The sequence below is a fragment of the Magallana gigas genome, chromosome 4 (assembly GCF_963853765.1).
Source record: "Magallana gigas chromosome 4, xbMagGiga1.1, whole genome shotgun sequence".
Taxonomy (NCBI): Eukaryota; Metazoa; Mollusca; class Bivalvia; order Ostreida; family Ostreidae; genus Magallana; species Magallana gigas.
This window is the reverse complement of record NC_088856.1, coordinates 2,078,747-2,099,321: the sequence shown is the minus strand read 5'-3', so window position 1 is coordinate 2,099,321 and position 20,575 is coordinate 2,078,747. Positions and strand designations below refer to the sequence as shown.

At 32.2% G+C, this 20,575-nt stretch overlaps 1 protein-coding gene across 1 annotated transcript; it reads right to left on the bottom strand.

The window, feature by feature from the left end:
- Positions 1-142: 142 nt before the first annotated feature.
- Positions 143-19,875, bottom strand: LOC136274340 (uncharacterized). The gene is made up of 16 exons (XM_066080889.1): positions 19,662-19,875; positions 18,483-18,671; positions 18,045-18,227; positions 17,013-17,204; positions 16,412-16,666; positions 15,002-16,297; positions 14,671-14,856; positions 5,489-5,677; positions 5,049-5,231; positions 4,006-4,197; positions 3,353-3,601; positions 2,619-2,702; positions 1,311-1,419; positions 966-1,212; positions 791-878; positions 143-243 (listed from the first exon to the last, which is right to left on the bottom strand). The coding sequence occupies exons 6-16, from the start codon at positions 15,069-15,071 to the stop codon at positions 155-157; spliced, it is 1,686 nt and encodes a 561-aa protein (XP_065936961.1). The 5' UTR covers positions 15,072-16,297; positions 16,412-16,666; positions 17,013-17,204; positions 18,045-18,227; positions 18,483-18,671; positions 19,662-19,875; the 3' UTR covers positions 143-154.
- Between the last annotated feature and the right edge of the window lie 700 nt (positions 19,876-20,575).

Here is a 20,575-nt window from a genome sequence, read left to right as displayed (position 1 = left end):
GATAAGAATACCAAAAATTAATGTTGTTATTTTTATTATAATCATTGCAAAGAAACAACAGTTACTTTATGTGTATTGCGATCTACTATCTCAGAAAGTAAAAGAAAATACTTGTTTATCAAAACCTTAAAAGATGTATTAACCAATATATTATTCATATATAACTAACGTGTATGTAGGATGCGTTGACATATCCCTCGGTATCATCCTCATCTGCTCGTAACTTTACAAAATTGTGATCATCTGAAAAAGAAAAATACTGCAAATCAAGCCATACCATTTTTTATTATTGTTTGTAGTAATAAAATTTTTAAGATAATGCCATATGCAAGTTTTATTCATTACTAAATATTTGGAGCACTATAAAAACGACTGGAATACTCTCAATAGCATGGAATACTAGAATGTATTTAACTCATTTGAGATCACCGGTAGCCAAAGCAAAACACCAGATTACGCATATCAAGCAATGTGATTAACATGAAATATAACTTTTACATGAAACTTAGAGTTTTTACCATGGAGTTATGGTTAGTTGAATTGATATGTTCTTAAAAATAGGCAAAATAGCTACATTTATTCAACATTTTTTAGAGCTTTTCCTTTACGATGTAGATATGTCTAAATCAAAGGGACTCCCATATAATTAAAGCTCATCAAACATACTTCATTTGTATATTGTTAAATTGAATTTTGTGCAATTCATTTCACAGGGTGTACTTGTTTGTATTTTTGTAATTCTTGATATATAGCAACAATATTCAATTCAGTGATGTAGAATTGTTTTTACACGGGTAGATTCCTTTGTATCTGTTTTTGTTTCTGTTGAAAGTCTTCAACGCGTTCGAATATGATTCCAGTAGTCCGCTTGGAAGATCCTATAAAGATTAATATAAAGCGTGATAACAAATATTTATGTGCAAGAATTGATAAAGCGTCAGCTACAAAAAAATAATGATTTATACAATGAACTCTCTCTCCAGGGCGCCATTATTTTTTCTGCTTGGCAAGTCCTCGATGAACTTATTTTTATACACCCTCTGTGACGTCAAGTTATTGTATTCCACGACAATAACTTCCTCCTCGATTTCATTAGTATCGTCTTCCACAATCTCCACAAGGTCTGACTCGTATGTGGAGATCCCTCTATGGAATTCTATAATAATTCCATTGTCCTCAACCTTTCCTTCAATTGGATTTACTTTTTTCTTGCTAAAACATTTTGAATATTAAATATGAAAGATATATATGAGGTTTTTATTGATGGTTCATTTTGGTTAAGAGGACGTATAATTAACGTTCTGACTTACCTATGAACAAAAAGAATAATCACTACTGCAACAAGTATTGCGAGAATTACCAACATACACCATAAAATGATCGGGTCAACGTTGTTGCCATCTTCTGTAGTCTCGAGATCTTAACACGCAAAATTAGCATAAATTGCAGAGTTTCTTCATTAATGATTTCTATGCAAATGAATATGTACTACTACTCAGACAGGCTTAATTGACTGCTTACAGACTTCAAATACTTTTTCCAAAAAAAAAGTCAAATCGATATATACCGTGCCAAAACATATCAATGGCCTTTAATAATATTAATGCATTAAATGAAATATAAAAATCATCTAGCATATATTCAAAACTAAAGCACAGCATTGTATAAAGCTGTTTGATATAAAAATGGTCATTCGTCAAAAGTTACTTAATTTTTTTTTAAATCTTATTCAAATTCTTAAACTTTTTTCGTCAAGCTCTGTTTATTTTTGTGGGTGCCGTTATTGTACTTTAACAATAAACTTTTCTTAATGTCGGTTATTTAAAAACAAAGTCTGATATGCCCGATTGATATCAAATTCTATGTACACTTTAAAAACAGTGATTTTGTTTATTATGTGTTTTAAAATATACATGAAAGTGGTTAATCGGACATGGACATATTTCAGTGGGAAAATGTTTTTAAAAAACCCACAAAAATATTTATATAAAAGACATTGCGTTATTTTCACAATTTGTAAGATTTGCCCCCAAACGTCAATGCAGCAATAGTATTACGACAATCTTCGTTTTCAATGAAAACAAAGATATTGAAAAAGTTGTTTTGCAAATCAAGAATACCTATGTATATATTTTCACAAATATTGAAGTTTGTTTTTTGCAATCGATGTATAATTTATTCAGGTGGAATAAATCATTCAGGGACAAAGCCGAATAGTTTCATTTTCTTAATACACATATGATGCATTTGCTTTTTTTTCTTCTTTTTTTTTTGGGGCGGGCAGGGGGTTGTTTGACTTATTTCTTAACACATCCATGGTGCATTAATTTTGTTTTTTGTGGGGGTTGGTTGTTTTTTTTCTCTTTTTTTGGGGGGGATGGGTGGGTGTGTGGGGGTTTATTTTGAATATTTCTCTTTTAAAAAAAGAGCGGTTCTGCTGGTGTAAAGAAGAACATTTTTATAAATTAAGAAACTCTATTTGTATGAAAACCGTTTTGATTCTGCAGCAGCCAAACAATCAGTTTGAAAATTTTTAGATGTTTCGGACAAATGCATGCAAAATATCTCTAAAATTTATTTATAAAGGAGCATATTTTTTTTTTACAAAACACAATCACTTTTTATGTTGGATGGGACAGAGGATGTTGTTTTGTCTAATGAAGTGGTATTTGTTTTGTCTAATGAAGTGGTATTTCCTGCATCTACAAATGAAATATATATATGAAAGAATAAAAGTGCATTTTTTCTTCTCATATATTATGGTCTCTTGTTAAAAATATCGCCGTCGCTTGGGATAAAAAAAATTAGAAGATGCGTTGCAGAACGTTTACGTTCTCTCTCTGTGTGTGTGCTTAAATTTTCAAAAATGCATAATATGTTCACAATGTGATTAAGAAATACGTGTATATCTAATAAAAATTAATATGAACTGAATTCACCATTCCATCAATAAGAAAATTTGTTTTCGTCTTTTGAAACTCATTTGATATGCCGACATCTTATTTTTCCTAAAGTAATAAACCAGACATAACGAAGGCAACTCTTATTAGCTGTTAAAATATACTCTTGGTTGGCTCTTTTGAAAGGTGTATGGTAGATAACAATATATGCGCACATTATCCTAATATCATATGAATATGTGTGATTTTCATTATTTATGATACAACTATTGCCACTTACATATTATTGTGAAACAAAACTTATTTCTTATTCATGCAATTTAATTTTTCACAAGCTGCATAAAAAGACTAAGGTGTGTTTAATTAAACTCCTATCAAATATTTCATTATAGCTACCAGATATTTCCTTGGCACGAAAATTTAAATGTACCATTAAAAAAAAAACCTATTACCTGTTGACACAATTAATAAAGTTGTATCTTGTTCACAGTGATTTCCTTTAAATCCGTTCTTGTAGCCATTGCACGCTCCCGTTTCGTGATCGCAGATCAAATCGACGCAATTTGCTGGACAGCTGAGATTGCAGTTTTCTCCGTACAAAGAACTCTGACATTGGGTACATTTCCCGGTGATCGGATCACAGGACTGACACTTTTCTTGGCATTTGGCACAGTTTGGTCCATGATGATTTAGAGGACGTACTGCGAATAATGTAGAATCATTTCTGTAGTGCAATTTTGTTTGCATAATACAAGGTTAACAAAAACCTTTGTTTTCTACCATCAACACATAACATTTTGACTTAAACCCGCGGAAAAAGATAAATGTGTTTCAGAATACATTGTATGATAATACTTAATAGTAAAAATAGTAAAAAAAATATTGCAAAATTAAAGTAAATAATTAATGTGAAACAGAAAATAAAGATGCCGAACAATTAAAATTATTTTTTATATTGAATACCAATATATTGCAAACTAATAATATGCACTTATACTTTTCATTATATTGGGAGTTGTTTGTCTTGTTTGTTGTTGTTGTTTTTGACTTGTTTGTCATTGAATAATATAAAAGCCCTTTTTTATTCTACTTATTAAACACAAACTTATAGGAGACAATTCAAACAGCCGTAGTGAGCCTTCGTCTATCTTCTTGACCATAATTGTATCTCCTTTTATCGGATTGACACATTCTAATGCTGTCTGATATTGTTTAATTCCGGAAAAATTAAATGCCCTGCAGAGTGTTGATGAATTCGTCAGAGTATTTCCAGTAGTGACGTGTAATTCAAATGTCCCTAGTAATAAACGTACATAATTTGGTATAAAGCAAGAACGAACCGTACTTAGGATGAACGCGTTATAAGTAAGAGTAGTCTTTTTTTAAAGCATTTTTATCTAAACAGCTATCAAGCATCTTATACTTAAGTGTATCTTGTAAATCTCTATACAACAAAACAGGCTTTATAATCTAAGATTATAACAACGTTTTACATAAGTGTAGACTTTGCTCTTGAAACTGCTTAATTTCTCGTTTTATCTTTCAATGATACACTGTCTGCAATTGCAACGTTATTACAAAATTTCATAGCTTAATTTAAATACACATCAATTTTGTTACAAGAAAGGTGAGCTTTTCGCATTTTTCGTACATTGATTACATCATTAAAGATATATAAATGTTTAATATTTAAATAAATATGGAATGTTTTGAATCAGCTACTTCCTATCAGTATTAACATCTGACGAAATATTATTAACTCATACATATAAAATTCCTGGAAATTATCTTTAAAACAACCCAAGTCTCTCTTTTATAAAGAATTCCTCAAACCGTATGCCTCTTAATTTTTTTTTCTTCAATACTCATCAATTCTCTGTTTTTCCTTTGTTTATATTTATTCTCAAAAGACCTTTTACGTTTGGATTGTTATTTGCAATTATTAATTTTAAAATAGTAACCAACTACTTTTAGACCATTTCTAAACTATAAGTTAATCTAATTCTCGCAAAACTCGAGATTTGTTTACGCACCCCAGTTTTAAGTAGTATTGTCGTATCAAAGAGACTCTTGCACGCTACACTTTATAGAAAGTTATTTGCTGTTCCAGAAAAAGAAGCTGATTTTGAACATTTAATTGGTTATTACCTCCTCTGACGGAAATCAGAAACCATTTCATAGGGTAGATTGCATCGAGTTTCATAAACCAGGACACATGATTACTTTCATATGAAGCATAATACGTCTCCAAATTGTTGTCAAGGGCTCGTGATACTGTATCCGGAAAATCCGAGAAATTCAAAACTTGATTTGGAGATAACTTCACAATTCCTAAAAGAAATGTCAACAACTATGTTCAATGAAAATCTCTTTGGTCATGCATTGTATTTCGAATACCAATTTAATATTTTGACATGGTATGAAATCTTTAAAGATCGTTTGAAACAGCATATATAATTGTTTCGATATCATTTTCTTTGTGTTGAAATAACAACACTGAAATTGCATCTTATGACAAATTTACAGACTTTTCATTAATTTAATAAATTCAAAGATTTTTCCATTAGTTAAAAATAAAAATATATTACCCAAGATTTCAACTTCATATATTTTCAAAGGTTTATTTTCTGCATTGCTGATTGAGACTCTATCATCAACTTTGATTCCTAAATCAGGGCATGTTATAATTGTATTCATTCTTCCTTCCACAGGTTGTGAGATTGTAGCACACCTAGTAGGTTTAGCTTCATTTTGTGAAATATCGATGATGTAGGAACCTATTTAATATATACAAATATATTATTCCAAACTAAATTTAAACAACAATTGTAGTGTTTCATTTGCAACATTTGTCATCCGAGCTAAGCTGTCAATCACTGATAACTTCGATGCAAACCATAAATGCTTGTTTGCTGGTAAAGTGATTTTACAACGACTCAAATCACTTGAGTAAAAACGTAAACTAAATGACACGGAAAACAAGATAACACACCACTAAGAACACACTTCCATTCCAGATTATACGAGTATAACTTGGGTAGATATTGAGTTCATTTCTTATAATTTAATTTTCTGTAATCTACTGTACAAAATCAGTGCGTTTTACTTTAAAAAATCATAATAATCTGTTCAAAATTCAAATGTAACGTCAAGCGGATTAGTATGTTTTTGACGTTGATGCATTGTGACGTGTCTTGTGATGTGCAATCCAGGTTATACAAATTTAACTTAATTTTTCTTACCAACCAAATGCCGCGTCACAACCAGATTTAAATTAGTCAGTAATGAATAATTGAGACAATTTATTGTTGATAATATTTTAATTCACCATGTCATGTGGATATGACCAAATGATACTCATTAATTCATCGATAACTATAAGCATGTTATGTTAATAGATATTTTTAATTCTGGATTCAAATAATTATAAGTGTGATACATAGAAAACATCTACATTGTGTAATTTCATATTTTCTTTATCCAACGAATTGAAATGGTGCATATATATTCTCGAGGCTTGCCGAGCGGATATAATCATTTCAGTGAGTTGGATAAAGCAATCATAAAATCACAAAACTAAAGATGATCTATTTATCTCATACGATTTGACATATGATGTAACTGTTTTAAGACAGCCGCTTAAATGACACAAATTGATTTCTTTAGCCTAATAGCAATGTTGTGTTATGCGGTTTTTGTGACATTGCGCAATACAATTAAGTACGACACTTCGGAGATAAATATAGCTCTTTTAATGTAAAGTTTCATTGAAATAGAACCTTGAAATAAGTGTTGTATATATAACTAGAGACGAGCTCGTTGCAAGCAACGATTAGGTCTTCCGTCGTAGCTGCGTCATACTTGTGACGTAATATAAAAATTGATACCTGACCATGGTGCAAAATTAGATGTATAAACACTGTGTAAAAGAAACAAAGTACATGTATATAAGCAAATACAGATCTTTAAAAGTTGTCTGAAGTTTGATTCGCCGCATGTTGTTTTTTTTGCATGTGCATTTTATTTTGAGAAACTTATCGAATCATCATAATTGACTCAATATACACAGAATATGGACGACGATTATAATCACACAGTGGGTATGCCCGGTATGAACGTAAAAAGACCAAACATTTTACTCGCATTTTTTATCGAAAGCAAGGGCCAATGAATCTTTTAGAATGTATGCGGAGATCCTGGAAATTTTACAGGGGGTTCTGAAGAATAATTTTGTTTTTTGAGGGGGGGGGGGGCATGCGCGGATAAGAAAAATTTTCCTGGGGTGGGGGTTGAGTTGGGGTGGGGTCTGGAACCCTCACCCTACTCTTCTAGATTCGCGCATGGGGAAGGCCGATGCCGGTAATTTAACGGTAATTTCAACCATTTTTATTTAATTAATCATTTTCAAAATTATCGGAATTCCAATATTACCTTTAAACGCAGTTAAAACTTAAAATACGAACCATTTAGTCTCGGTGAGTATTCGGCCAACATGCGTCCGCGTACGAAAGAAATGGCAATATTCAAGAAATTTGGATGGACGATCTGGGTCCTAGGTCGTCCATCCGATTCTTTTTCAGACTAAGAGCTACAGAACTGCACTTAGAGAATGTCAAACTGATTATGTCAATTTATTTTGTCTCAAAGAATCAGTTTTTTTGATAAAGTTTTATCTTAAAAAAAAAAGAAATCGGGCACAATTTTCAATGTTAGCATTTTACAATTTAAAGGTCTAATCAAATTTTGAATGAAGTTTCAAGATACTACTCTTCGTTGTTTTATACGAAATATTGCGTGGAAAAAAGATTTACATCGCATATATATTATAGAACTAATTTCTTCTCTTTTTTATTTACATCAAAATAAATCCAAGAAAAAATCTAAATATTTGTTTCCCTTTATATGTGTTAATGAAAACGTTGATCAGCAAGGGCCTGTTCTATGTCGTGCAAGCACCTACTTAATAGATTGTTACACGGATCTACCACGATGACAAATATCGAAAAGGCAATATTGTGGATGAAGGATGAAAGTGTAGTTTGTTTTTTAGGTTTATTTTTGATAATTATATTTATCTGGATCAATTTGGTCTGTTGGTTTGTTTTGTTTATTGAAAAGGGGAATAAAGAAAATGAGTAATTTCCGATATGAAGTCAAGCATATATTTTCATATTATCATTGACTTAAAACATGTTGGAAAAAAGAAATATTGCATCAAGCAGTTAGTTATTATGCGCAGATCATGCATTCCTCTATGGTTTTCACAATTGCATGTATCAGTTACTACACGTATTTGCTTACGGAGAAATAAATTTCTAAAGAGATGATATAGTTATCAGTTAAGTTCCAGATTGTCTTCTGCACATGCAAGCACGTGTGTAATCCTGATTTAAAAATAGGTATAATGTCCGGGGAGGGGGGGGGGTCATCGCAACAAAATTGTGTATAAGCGTACTAGATTGTACATTGTTAATTAATAATTGATGTTGAATTGTTATTAACAAACAAAATCATAAATTTATAATAACAAACACTAAAATGCCAGGGAGTTCTGCTGGACGCGATTTCATTTGTCTTCAATTGATAGGGTGTTGGGATGCCCGCCTACTTAATACATATGCTCACGCGTCAACAGATTAAAAATGACTGTATTTTGGATTTATTAATCGTTCTAAAACATTCGATCTGATATATCGTTGTTAACAATTCAAAACTTTGAACGATTAAATTTGTTTTTATACCTAGTACCCCGACCCTCACGGAAAAATCCATTCAGATCAATGGAAATTTCATTTACAAGACTCCGGGCCAGAATCAGAATGTCTCATTCATTAATTTTTTCGTAGTTATAGTGGACGAGTCCAAAATAGGAATTTTGAGACACATCATACAATGTGAACATATGCCATGAATGCAGTTTACTTTGCGTCTATTTTCTTATTTTGAGAGTCCTTTTTATCATGTTTATCATGGCTTGAAAATGACGGAAGGCCCTTGAATGTTGTTATCTTTATGCAGGCACGTAGCATCCTTTTTGAAAGTGGGGGGGGGGGCAGACTCATCCAAAAAATCTTGACAAGCAAAAAAAAAAAAAAAAAAAAAAAAAAAAAATTCCAAAATCTTCAAAATCCTAATCCGGGGGGGGGGGGGGGGTCTGGCGTAGTATGTATATAACTTCAATTTCAATCCTAATTTCCTTATTTTTATATAATTTTTTTTACATCCTTGATAATTCAATCTTTTATAAGTAAATTTTAAAAAAATTAGTTGCTGTGAGAAAAAGTGTGGGGGGGGGGGGGCACCCACAAGCTTGAATTAATAATTGCCTGAGGATGCATCTTTAATGTGTCAACATTTATATTCATTATTGATGAAAACGTTATATGGGATGTAATAAGCACAATGAGCAAGAGTGTTCAATTAAAAGGGCATTTCACATTGCACGTGTGTAATCCTGCTTTAAAAATAGATTGCCATATTTGAAAGGTCAAAAAAAAGAAAAAGAGGGAGGTGTCATCGCAACAAGATGATACACATTATCTAAGTAGTACAATGTAAGTATAATAGTTGGTGTTGGATTATCATCATTAACAAAGAATCATCAGTTTGGATTAATTAAAACAAATATAAATTCATATAATTGGAATATTTACTGGAGGGGCTACGTACAAGTAATTCGCCGAAGTGGGGTACGTGTGACCCGATTTTCGATCAATTGGGCGATTTCATTCATCTGGAAAAGGGTTTCACTCGCGTGTACAAATGTAAATGTACATCTAACAATTGCTAGTCAATTAAGTGTGTATGTTAATTCGATAGATTTCTTCTAAAACATTCAATCCAAAGTATAATATATGTAGTTATTAGTTGACACCCTCCCAGTGGATCTATGCCGATGGATCTATCTGAGATCTCAGCTGTTGCGTGAATGGTAAAGAAAGACTTCGCGCCATAATACGTCTCATTCATAATTTTGGCTCGCCGATTAGTGGGCGAGTCCAAGTTAGGCCAGGGCACATGATGTGTAGATGGTCTTACCCACTCTATTTTCTTAACTGGTCATATAATAAATAGAGATATCATGGATCTTTCACTTTTGTCGGAGCATGTAATAAATGGAACCAAAAAATAAAGTAATTCTAATTGAATTAAATTGAAGTTAAAATGTAAATACCCCCTCCCACCTACGGATTAGGATTTTCAAAATTCCCCATTTTTTAAATTCCTTGTCAAAATTTTTTTTTGATGAAGCTGCCCACCTAACCCCCCCCCCCCCCCCCCCCCCACACACACACACACACACCAGAGGCGGATCCAGCAATTTGGAAAAGGGGGGGGGGGGGTTCCATGTGATGAAAACCCATACGTGCAAAATTCATCATTTGTCAAAAAACAAGGACTTTTTGAACGTTTTCCGTTCGTATACATTTGTATTTAATAAACATTTATCTCATCACTATCTATTTCACATCTATTTCAACAGCAGAGTGCACTGCATTATTGAGCGTTTTGTCGTTTTGGTTTAGGTAAGGAAGATTTGCATAATATCTAGCCACAAGAAACCCAAGTCTCCAGCAATGAGAAAGTGCTTCTATGCTTCACAGAAAAGAAACACTAAGAAGCAAAAAATAACTGAGACTAATTACGACAAACTATAATAAAAATGGATATTTTGTTAATTTTTTTATGTTTTTGATGTTTTTAAATTCTGAACTATTAATCAATTTTGATTTCTATCGATTGTATTTTTTGTATGAAACGAAGTAAATCTCATCTATCTTTATTACTTAGGTTAATTTACTAAACAATACATTTGAAAGCGGCTTTTTAAAGTAAAACGAAAGCATGTACTCGTACTTGAACGTCATTTTACTCGATGGCTTGTCAGTTCAAAACTGTATGAACTACATGTATAATCATTTATAGAGTAGAAAATGCATTGTAGATGTTGTGTTATTAGCGATACTGCTTAATTTTATGTATTTTTTCTTTAATTTTCCACATGTTTACTCAATGTAGTAAACACCAGATGCTGAAGGGGAGCACAATGTACTTTATTTCGATAAAAAATCGATAGGGTTTTCTTTTTTTATATAAGAACAAAATTAACGAAATTCCTTAAATAAGCAATTTTAAAAGCATTTATTTGAGATAACTCTACTCTTTCCATTATAAATGAGGAAAATTGCCTTTAAAAAGGCATTAAACGTTTTCAAAAAAATTCATATGTCCCAGAAAAAGGGGGGGTTCCGACCCCCGGAACCCCCCCCCCCCTCTGGATCCGCCAATGCACACACACTTTCAAATAACGATGCTACATGTACGTGTTTGAATATCCTTTCCTATATGGTTAGAAATAACAAAATGTCTTTGATTTTGCATCTAATATATAACAAATTCAATTTTCAATTTGGCTGTTTGAGATTATTCGATACATGTACATTCCTAAAATGATTTAAAATAATGAAATGATTTAATTTCCAGTGATATACAGGTACATGCACTCGATCGAAGAAAAAGATTGAAATTGCTTCTAAACTCTGCACGTTCAGTTTAATAATTTATGATCCGCAGCGAAAATTAAATTTCATTTCTTATAAGATAGCCTAATTGATACATGCATGCTTCCATTGAATAAATTTGGGTAGTCAGGCAAGCTTTTTGGAAAGCTATTGCTTGTATAATATTAAGGTCAAACGCGACCTTCATGTATCTTCCATTTTTCCTATCTCCACAATGTGAATTAAGATTTCCACTTTGTTATTTCATAATTAAATTTTTATGTAATATGATTTTTTTGGTTTGAATATAAAGTGTTCAAATTAAAATATATAGTATGACTTTACTTATAAGCATTCAAATGCATTTTGCGTGCTATTTTAAGGGAAGTTCGAAATATTCTAGCTCCAAAACGAGCCTGGTAATGTACTCTAAATTTTTTGGAATTAACAGGTTTAAATGTTAATAAATAAGGAATGAAATATCAAGGAAAATTATATAAAATTGAGGAACGTCTCGTCTGTCCTTAATTAAAATAATATAAATAGACATCATAAATCCCATATCAAACGACATATAACCACTTGAATCTGCGCGTCTTTTAATGAAATTATGAACAGCGGCAATTCTAAGTTAATGTTAGCTGCAAGTCTGTATAGCCCTTGTATGAAAAATTTCGGATGGTACTCAATTTTTCCAGACGGAGAGCTACATATATGCAGCTAAGGTAACTAATAATGCTTCCGATGAAATACTTTGTTTAGTAATGCAAGGTTTTAAGAGAGCAATACTTATTTGTTTAAAAAATAACACCCTAATACTTCGCATTTCATTCGCTGTTTGTAGAACAAGCAGAACCAGTATCAGTTCGATCCCTACCGTATGTACATTGTTCGAATTTAATAGCCCTAGCATTGGATTGCTTTGCATGTACAAAATATCTTTTAAAAATTCAACACTGAAAGTGTTTATCTATATGGCTATTAATCTATATGTACATGTACACATAGCGTACACATGTGATTCAAAATACCCCAAACGGAAAAATTCACTTATTGAGTCTACATTTTATAGAATTTGCAAAAAATACATTGCGGGTCTGAATGTTTGTTAATGTGTCAATCTATCAATATACAGTTTGTTAATTATTTTCGATTGCTAAGGCTACATCGTTTTTGATGAACATTGAACAACATTTTTTCCATGCCATTATTTCCATGGAAGATAGCGAGTAGAATTATAAAGCACAATTTATTTAATTATCTCTTTAATATTGTGTACTAGTATGTAATAAATTATTTATAAATTGCTGCCGAAGGTTGTTTGGTATTTTCGTTTGTAGATGCATAGCAAATAAAAAACGTGAAACGCGGGGCAAGTCATAATTAATATCCCTAATAACCGTTACTTAAAAATAGCGGCTTTGGATTCAAATATTATCGTTTACGAATATCAAGTTCACTTTTTAAAATCATCTCCACGATGATAATATTATATCCATCGGAAATCAGTATTTTGTTTTGCTTTAAAAGAAATGTTCTATCGGGAGCAATCCCGCGTTCGTTTAAATTGCCAGCGTACATTTGTCATGTCAGTAATACACATTGTGCTTTATATGACGGCCGTGAATACGTACTGTAGAAAAGTTGAGTTTAATTACCATGCATTCGAACCATTTAATTAACACATCTCCCAGTACTGAAACAATTCAAAAATACAGTAACACAGTGGGGCGTTAAACATGTGTACGTCCAGCTCTACAAGCATACATGTATGCACTGTCGTCAAGGCGACGGCCTGAATACAGCTAGCGACTCTTCTATCGATCGGTTACCTGAGTCTCGTAATGCATCTAAATATAGAAAGGGGCACAGTTATGAAACAAACAACAACAATAAGGTCAAAAACGTTCATCTTTATGAAATGAATATGTACATATGAATAAAAACATTTGGGAATTTGATGTAGAATTATTTTTGCGCGCTGCATGTATCAGTTAGTGCATTACAAAAAGCCCTTTCATAACCTCCTAAACGTGCGCACCCCCACAAAAATGGACCGAACTAACAACAATTGTTTCTGCAAATACTGGCTATAAATTACGGAAACATTAAATTGAATACCACGGAAGGATTCAAAATTAATTTCTTTACAACTTTGCTTCAATAATGCATTAGAAATTTTTATTCCTTTACAAGTTATTGACAAGAAACTTTTGACGCATCTAACTCCTTAATTACAGGGGCCAGCCCCTTTTTCTGTATACCGAATGAAAGGTCTTGGTAAGACCAAGATCTTTTCAAATACATGTTATAACAAATTTTTATCAGGTAGGAAACTAACACGGAAAATACGCGAATTTTTTTGAATTTTTTTCTTGCCTTTGTTTCAACATCTATACCACCCCTTTTATTTGCATTTTAATAATAAATAAAATATATCTCGCACAAATTCAATGTATTAGCTTCCAAACCAGCCCATCTTTGAGACTCTGCCAGTCATCGTTATAGCTAAACCCCCCTGGACAAAAGAAGTCGTTAAATTTTACTAAAAGGGGAATAACTCAAAACCGAATGGGGATTTTCCTCAACTAAAATATGCAACGACAACATCACGCGGCATTTTATCAGTCCTGAAAATTTCAAAACAATCGGTGAACAAACGAGCGAGATATTAAGGATCAAAGTTGGCGTCTAGAAGAAAAAAAAAATAATAAGAAATTTGAAAATTTTTCAGAATAATAGTTGGAAACGGAAGACCTTAAATATTGTATTTCTAATCACTTGAAAAATGGAAATACTTCAGACTCGTCACGTTTGTTGACATGCAAAAAGTTGAAAATGTTCGTAATTTGAAATAACTCAAGCGAGGAACAGTCGTTGACGTTAACAGAAAACAAACACTATTGATTCAGTCTTAAGGATATATTTTTGCGAAATTTTTGTCTAGGGAAACATAACCAAACTGGGTTTTTTTTTCATTCTGTGTTCTTTTAAATATATATACTTGACAAAATCGCGTTTAAACCAATTTCGGTGGTAGAAATAGTAATGTGGAATATACAGGAAAACTTATATAAATTAGGCCATTGAAGCGTTGAAACGAGGTGCTGTGTCAAATACAGTTCTGACCGAAAGAATTGAATAAAGCATCACCCGTTTGATAAAGCAAAGGTTTATCACACGGATAGTTACTGTATACACCACACGCATGCTCAAGATAAAATTCAAAACTATTCGGTATTATGAAAAGTCTTTTTCACATTACTTACCGGCTCCAACACTGAGAAAGATCCATATGATTTTTGTTTTCGTTTTTAAAGTCATGTTCCATGACTGGATTTCCCCAGAGTTGGTGAGAGAGAATGTGTCCATGTCGCCATCACAACCTAGGGATGCAATGTTAGAGCCATTGGTGGAGGTCTGACTGGCCTCCAATGTAGCAAAGGCTGTTGTGCCTATAATTCATTTTTAAAACTATAAAATCTTCATCAACAGTTAATTATACAGATAGATAGATAGTTAGATAGATAGATAGATAGATAGATAGATAGATAGATAGATAGATAGATAGATAGATAGATAGATAGATAGATAAGTTACCTTCTATCTTAAGAAAAAATATTACTGTAAAAATAAAGAAAGCTGTAATCCAAACATTATCTGTCAGCATTTTCTAAATAAATATATGAATTCTGGGAAATAATCAATTAGATTTTAACAGTTCCTTTAGAAATATGAAATAACAATGCAACAGCGTTATCGTAATAAAACTTTGACATTTTTCCTTCCGCGTTGATGATTTTCTGAAGTATACTTCCGCAATCAGCTGCAGCATGTAATTGGAAAAAAACAATTTTTATATTAGCGAAACAGAATTAGAAGAATGTACTTATGATATCATTTTTTTGCAAAAATGATAGTATTTTTGAACTCTTAACTGAACTTTATTTGATAAGTTGTATATCCTAGTATTTTGCGCAAACATGTCTTCAAGCATGAAAATTCACATTCATTTGTACTCGTTGTGTATAGTACTACATGTTTCAAAAACATGGTTAAGGGGATAAATTGAACTTCAGTTACATGATTTTAAGCGGAATATTCTCGAATATTCTCAAAATCAACAAATTATGAAAGAAAACATACCTACTTCCGGAATACAGGTAACACAGAAAGCAACAGGTCGTCATCAGATATTCCACACTAAGAAAGCGTTATCTCGGAAGATTTGAGAAATTGTTCAATCAATAATCAGCGGATAAAAATAGCGTAGCACCAGGACTACACTCAATGTCCGTCACGAGGATTTTCTTTCAAAAAGAATTCAGCAGAAAAATACGTATAAATCAAATATAGTTCACCAACCATATTGCCACCTACACAGCTTTACCTTAAGCATGTCCCTCATTATAGTTATCCTACCCAAAACATTTTATATTAACTCTTACCTCGTATTTGCTGCTAGTCTCTGGTTTAAGTCAAATCGCTGTTGTTGTTTTTTTTAATCTTACATACATTTCGCATTTATTTGGGGTAAACCAGGACGTTGACTTTTTATATTAAACATTCCTATTTATCTTCAAATAAATTAAAATATCTTCTTGTCTGCTTCTCAATAATCTTTTTAATAAAATTATAACAAAAATGAATTAAATAATAATATACAATAGATAATAAGCTTACTGCACTTTAGCTCTTTGGTTTCTCTTATCTTTCCATTACTGGAGCAGTTTCCATATATTCCCTGGCAGGAGCTTCCAGAGCAAATTTCGGCACATCTATATTGACATACCTCGTGTATCAGGTATGGAGTGCACAGTATACACACCTTGATGTCTTCGTCACATGTGACACACGAATGATTGCAAACATGAGGTTCCATGTTCGTCAGTTTTGCTATAATAATAAACGTTTACATTTGACGGTGACCAAATTTTATGTTTACTTAAAATGATTGTAAACAGAATGTAAGGTAATATAATGATTAAATTTGCTATGGTTTATATTTACCTGTATCTGTTGTTGAGAGAGACATACTAATATTTTCTTCGCAGAATTTGCCTTTGTATCCTCGAACACAACCGTTACACATACCTGATTTTTGGTCACAAATCAAATCATAGCAGTTTACAGAACAGTTATTTTGGCAGTACTCTCCGTACAAAGAATTCTGACATTGGGTACATTTTCCGGTGATCGGATCACAGGACTGACACTTCTCTTGGCATTTAGCACAGTTTGGTCCATGATGATTTGGAGGACATACTGCAAATAATGTAGAATCATTTCTGTAGTGCAATTTTGTTTGCATAATACAGGGTTAACAAAAATCTGTTCTAGCATCAACACAAAACATGTTTCCGAGTACATTGTTTGATAATACTTAATTGTAAAAAAATATGAGTTTATATTGCAAGATTAAAGTAAATAATTCATATGAAACAGAAAAAAGATGACTAACAATTAAAATTCTTTTTAATATATATTGGATATATTGCAAACTAATATTTTGCACTCATACTTTTCATTACATTGGAAGTTTGATATTTTTTGACTTGTTTGTCATTGAATAATATAAAAGCATTTTTTTATCTACTTATTAAACACAAACTTATAGGAGACAATTCAAACAGCCGTAGTGAGCCTTCGTCTATCTTCTTCACCACAATTGTATCTCCTTTTATCGGATTGACACATTCTAATGCTGTCTGATATTGTTTAATTCCGGAAAAATTAAATGCCCTGCAGAGTGTTGATGAATTCGTCAGAGTATTTCCAGTAGTGACGTGTAATTCAAATGTCCCTAGTAATAAACGTACATAATTTGGTATAAAGCAAGAACGAACCGTACTTAGGATTAAAGCGTAATAAGTAAGAGTAGTCTATTTTATTTTATTTCAAGCATTTTTATCTAAGCAGCTATCAAGCATCTTAAACTTAAGTGTATTTTGTAAATCTCTGTAGAACAAAATAGGCTTTATAATCTAAGATTATAACAACGTTTTACATAAGTGTAGACTTTGCTCTTGAAACTGCTTAATTTCTCGTTTTATCTTTCAATGATACACTGTCTGCAATTGCAACGTTATTTCAAAATTTCATAACTTGATTTAAATACACATCAATTTTGTTACAAGAAAGGTGAGCTTTTCGCATTATGTCATTAAAGATATATAAATGGTCAATATTTAAATAAATATGGAATGTTTTGAATCAGCTACTTCCTATCAGTATTAACATCTGACGAAATATTATTAACTCATACATATAAAATTCCTGGAAATTATCTTTAAAACAACCCAAGTCTCTCTTTTATAAAGAATTCCTCAAACCGTATGCCTCTTACTTTTTTTTTCTTCAATACTCATCAATTCTCTGTTTTTCCTTTGTTTATATTTATTCTCAAAAGACCTTTTACGTTTGGATTGTTATTTGCAATTGTTGATTTTAAAATAGTATACAACCACTCTTGGACCATTTCTAAACTATAAGTTAATCTAATTCTCGCAAAACTCGAGATTTGTTGACGCACCCCAGTTTTAAGTAGCATTGTCGTATCAAAGAGACTCTTGCAAGCTCCATTATAGAAAGTTGTTTGTTGTTCCAGAGAAAAACTGATTTTGAACATTTAATTGGTTATTACCTCCTCTGACGGAAATTAGAAACCATTTCATAGGGTAGATTGCATCGAGCTTCATAAACCAGGACTTATGATTACTTTCATGTGAAGCATAATACGTCTCCAAATTGTTGTCAAGGGCTCGTGATATTGTATCCGGAAAATCCGAGAAATTCAAAACTTGATTTGGAGATAACTTCACAATTCCTAAAAGAAATGTCAACAACTATGTCTGTGAAAATCTCACAGGCCATGCATTGTATTTCGAATATCAATTTAATATTTTGACATGGTGTGAAAACTTTAAAGATCGACTGAAATAGCATATATAATTGTTTTGATATCAATGTCTTTGTGTTTAAAAACAACATTGAAATTGCATCATATGACAAATTTACAGACTTTTCATTAATTTAATAAATTCAAAGATTTTTTCATTAGTTAAAAATAAAAAAATATTACCCAAGATTTCAACTTCATATATTTTCAAAGGTTTATTTTCTGCATTGCTGATTGAGACTCCTTCATACACTTTGTTTCCTAAATTGGGGCATGTTATAATTGTATTCACTCTTCCGTCAACAGGTTGTGAGATATTAGCACAGCTCGTAGGTGCAGTTCCATTTTGTAAAATATCGATTACGTAGGTACCTACATCATATATACAAATATATTATTCCAAACCTAATCAAAACAACTTTTGTAGTGTTTCATTTGCAACATTTGTCTTTCGAGCTTAGCTGCCAATCACTGATAACTTATAAATCGATGTAAACCATAAATGCCTCCTTGCTGGTATAGTGATTTTACAACAACACAAATCACTTGAGTAAAACGTAAACTAAATGGTAAAGAAAACTAGATAAAACTGACACACCACTAAAATCACAAAACAGAGAACTTTCAACTGGCCTTAACTAAGCTAACTGTTAACAACAAAAACAGAATTACTCAGATCTCAAAACCGATCCCAATTATATTTAAAACCGTGAAATACACTACATTTATTATTTGTATCTTTTGCAGCTGCTATTCATTAATGAACGAATAAAAAAACTTTTTTTAAACAGATTTCTTATTAACAATTTCATTTTATTTGAATTGATATACTATGATTATAGAATTTAATCAGGAGGTATTGATTAGACTCGGAAAGCATACTCAAGCAAATGGGACTTTTAGTCGAGCGTTGGTCCAAAGGTGAAACTGTATGTTTATTTTCATCATGGGATTTTTTGGAAAAGCTTTTATATTTAATTGAGCTTCGAAACAAATAATGCCACTCAACCGTAAACAAACCCAAGCCTAATCATACAATCTGGATCTGCTAAATAGTTTGAAACGCGGAACCTTTAATATTATTGATTTCTCATTACAAAGAATCAATCTAAACTGGGTGAAAATAAATATCAAACTAAACACACCTATGTATCCCACTTACATGAATTCAAGACTTTGTTGTTGAATAAGCAAATACAGTATAAACATATTATTTACTTGAGTTTGCAGTACGATTTAACAATGAAATGTCAGTACTATAATGATTAAATCCAACTTTTTTGTTAAACTTCCGGTGGAATGTTCTTTTTTATTACTTCAAAACTATTCGGTATTATGAAAAGTCTTTTTCACATTACTTACCGGCTCCAACACTGAGAAAGATCCATACGATTCTTGTTTTTATTTTTAAAGTCATGTTCCATGACTGGATTCCCCCAGAGTTGGTGAGAGAAAATGTGTCCATGTCACAATCACAACCGAGGGAGGCAACGTTAGAGCCATTGGTGGAGGTCTGACGGGCTTCCTGAATAACATAAGCTGTTGTGCCTAAAATTCATTTTCAGAATCAAAAACCCTGCAACAACAGTAGTTATGACTAATAAACAGACAGAATGATAGATAAGTAGATACAGTACCGATCAGACCCAACCGAATAGCATAGTAAACCGCTACTAAACCCGGGTTAACTTTTAGGGTTCACTTGGGGTTTACTCTTGGTTTTCATTTTTAGAAAATTTGGGTCTACCAGGATTACTTTCTGTTTACTCGGGGTTTACTTTGGGTTTACTTGAAAATTGCTTTTGATCTCTACCGTACGCAATGAAGTGTAAAGCAGATCCATCTTTTATCTGACCATCCTACTGCCTGTAATTTCTGTCCCTTGCATATTCTGAATACACAGTTAGAGTCGGTTTCAGGGGTGTACTTCTGACCGGGTTTACTCTGTGTCCACTCTGGTTTACTCTAGGTTTACTATGGGTCTACTCAAGTGAACCCGGAGTAAAGCAAGGGTAAATCAAGAAAGTAAATCCAGGATTATGTTGGGGTTAACTTTCTGTAAGGTTGGATCTGATCGGTACTTTTGATAGATAGATGGATGGATGGATGGATAGATAGATAGATAGATAGATAGATAGATAGATAGATAGATAGATAGATAGATAGATAGATAGATAGATAGATAGAAAGACGGATGGATGGATGGATGGATGGATGGATGGATGGATGGATGGATGGATGGATAGATAGATAGATAGATAGATAGATAGATAGAT

What these genes read in the sequence shown, in the direction of transcription:
- LOC136274340 (XM_066080889.1), bottom strand. Translation starts at nt 15,071, where the DNA reads ATGCTGACAGATAATGTTTGGATTACAGCTTTCTTTATTTTTACAGTA. An exon ending in ATATGAAGTTGAAATCTTGG is followed by an intron (nt 5,232 to 5,488) that starts GTAATATATTTT and finishes CATTTCTTTTAG; the next exon opens with GAATTGTGAAGTTATCTCCA. An exon ending in TTTATTAATTGTGTCAACAG is followed by an intron (nt 2,703 to 3,352) that starts GTAATAGGTTTT and finishes TTTCATTTGTAG; the next exon opens with ATGCAGGAAATACCACTTCA.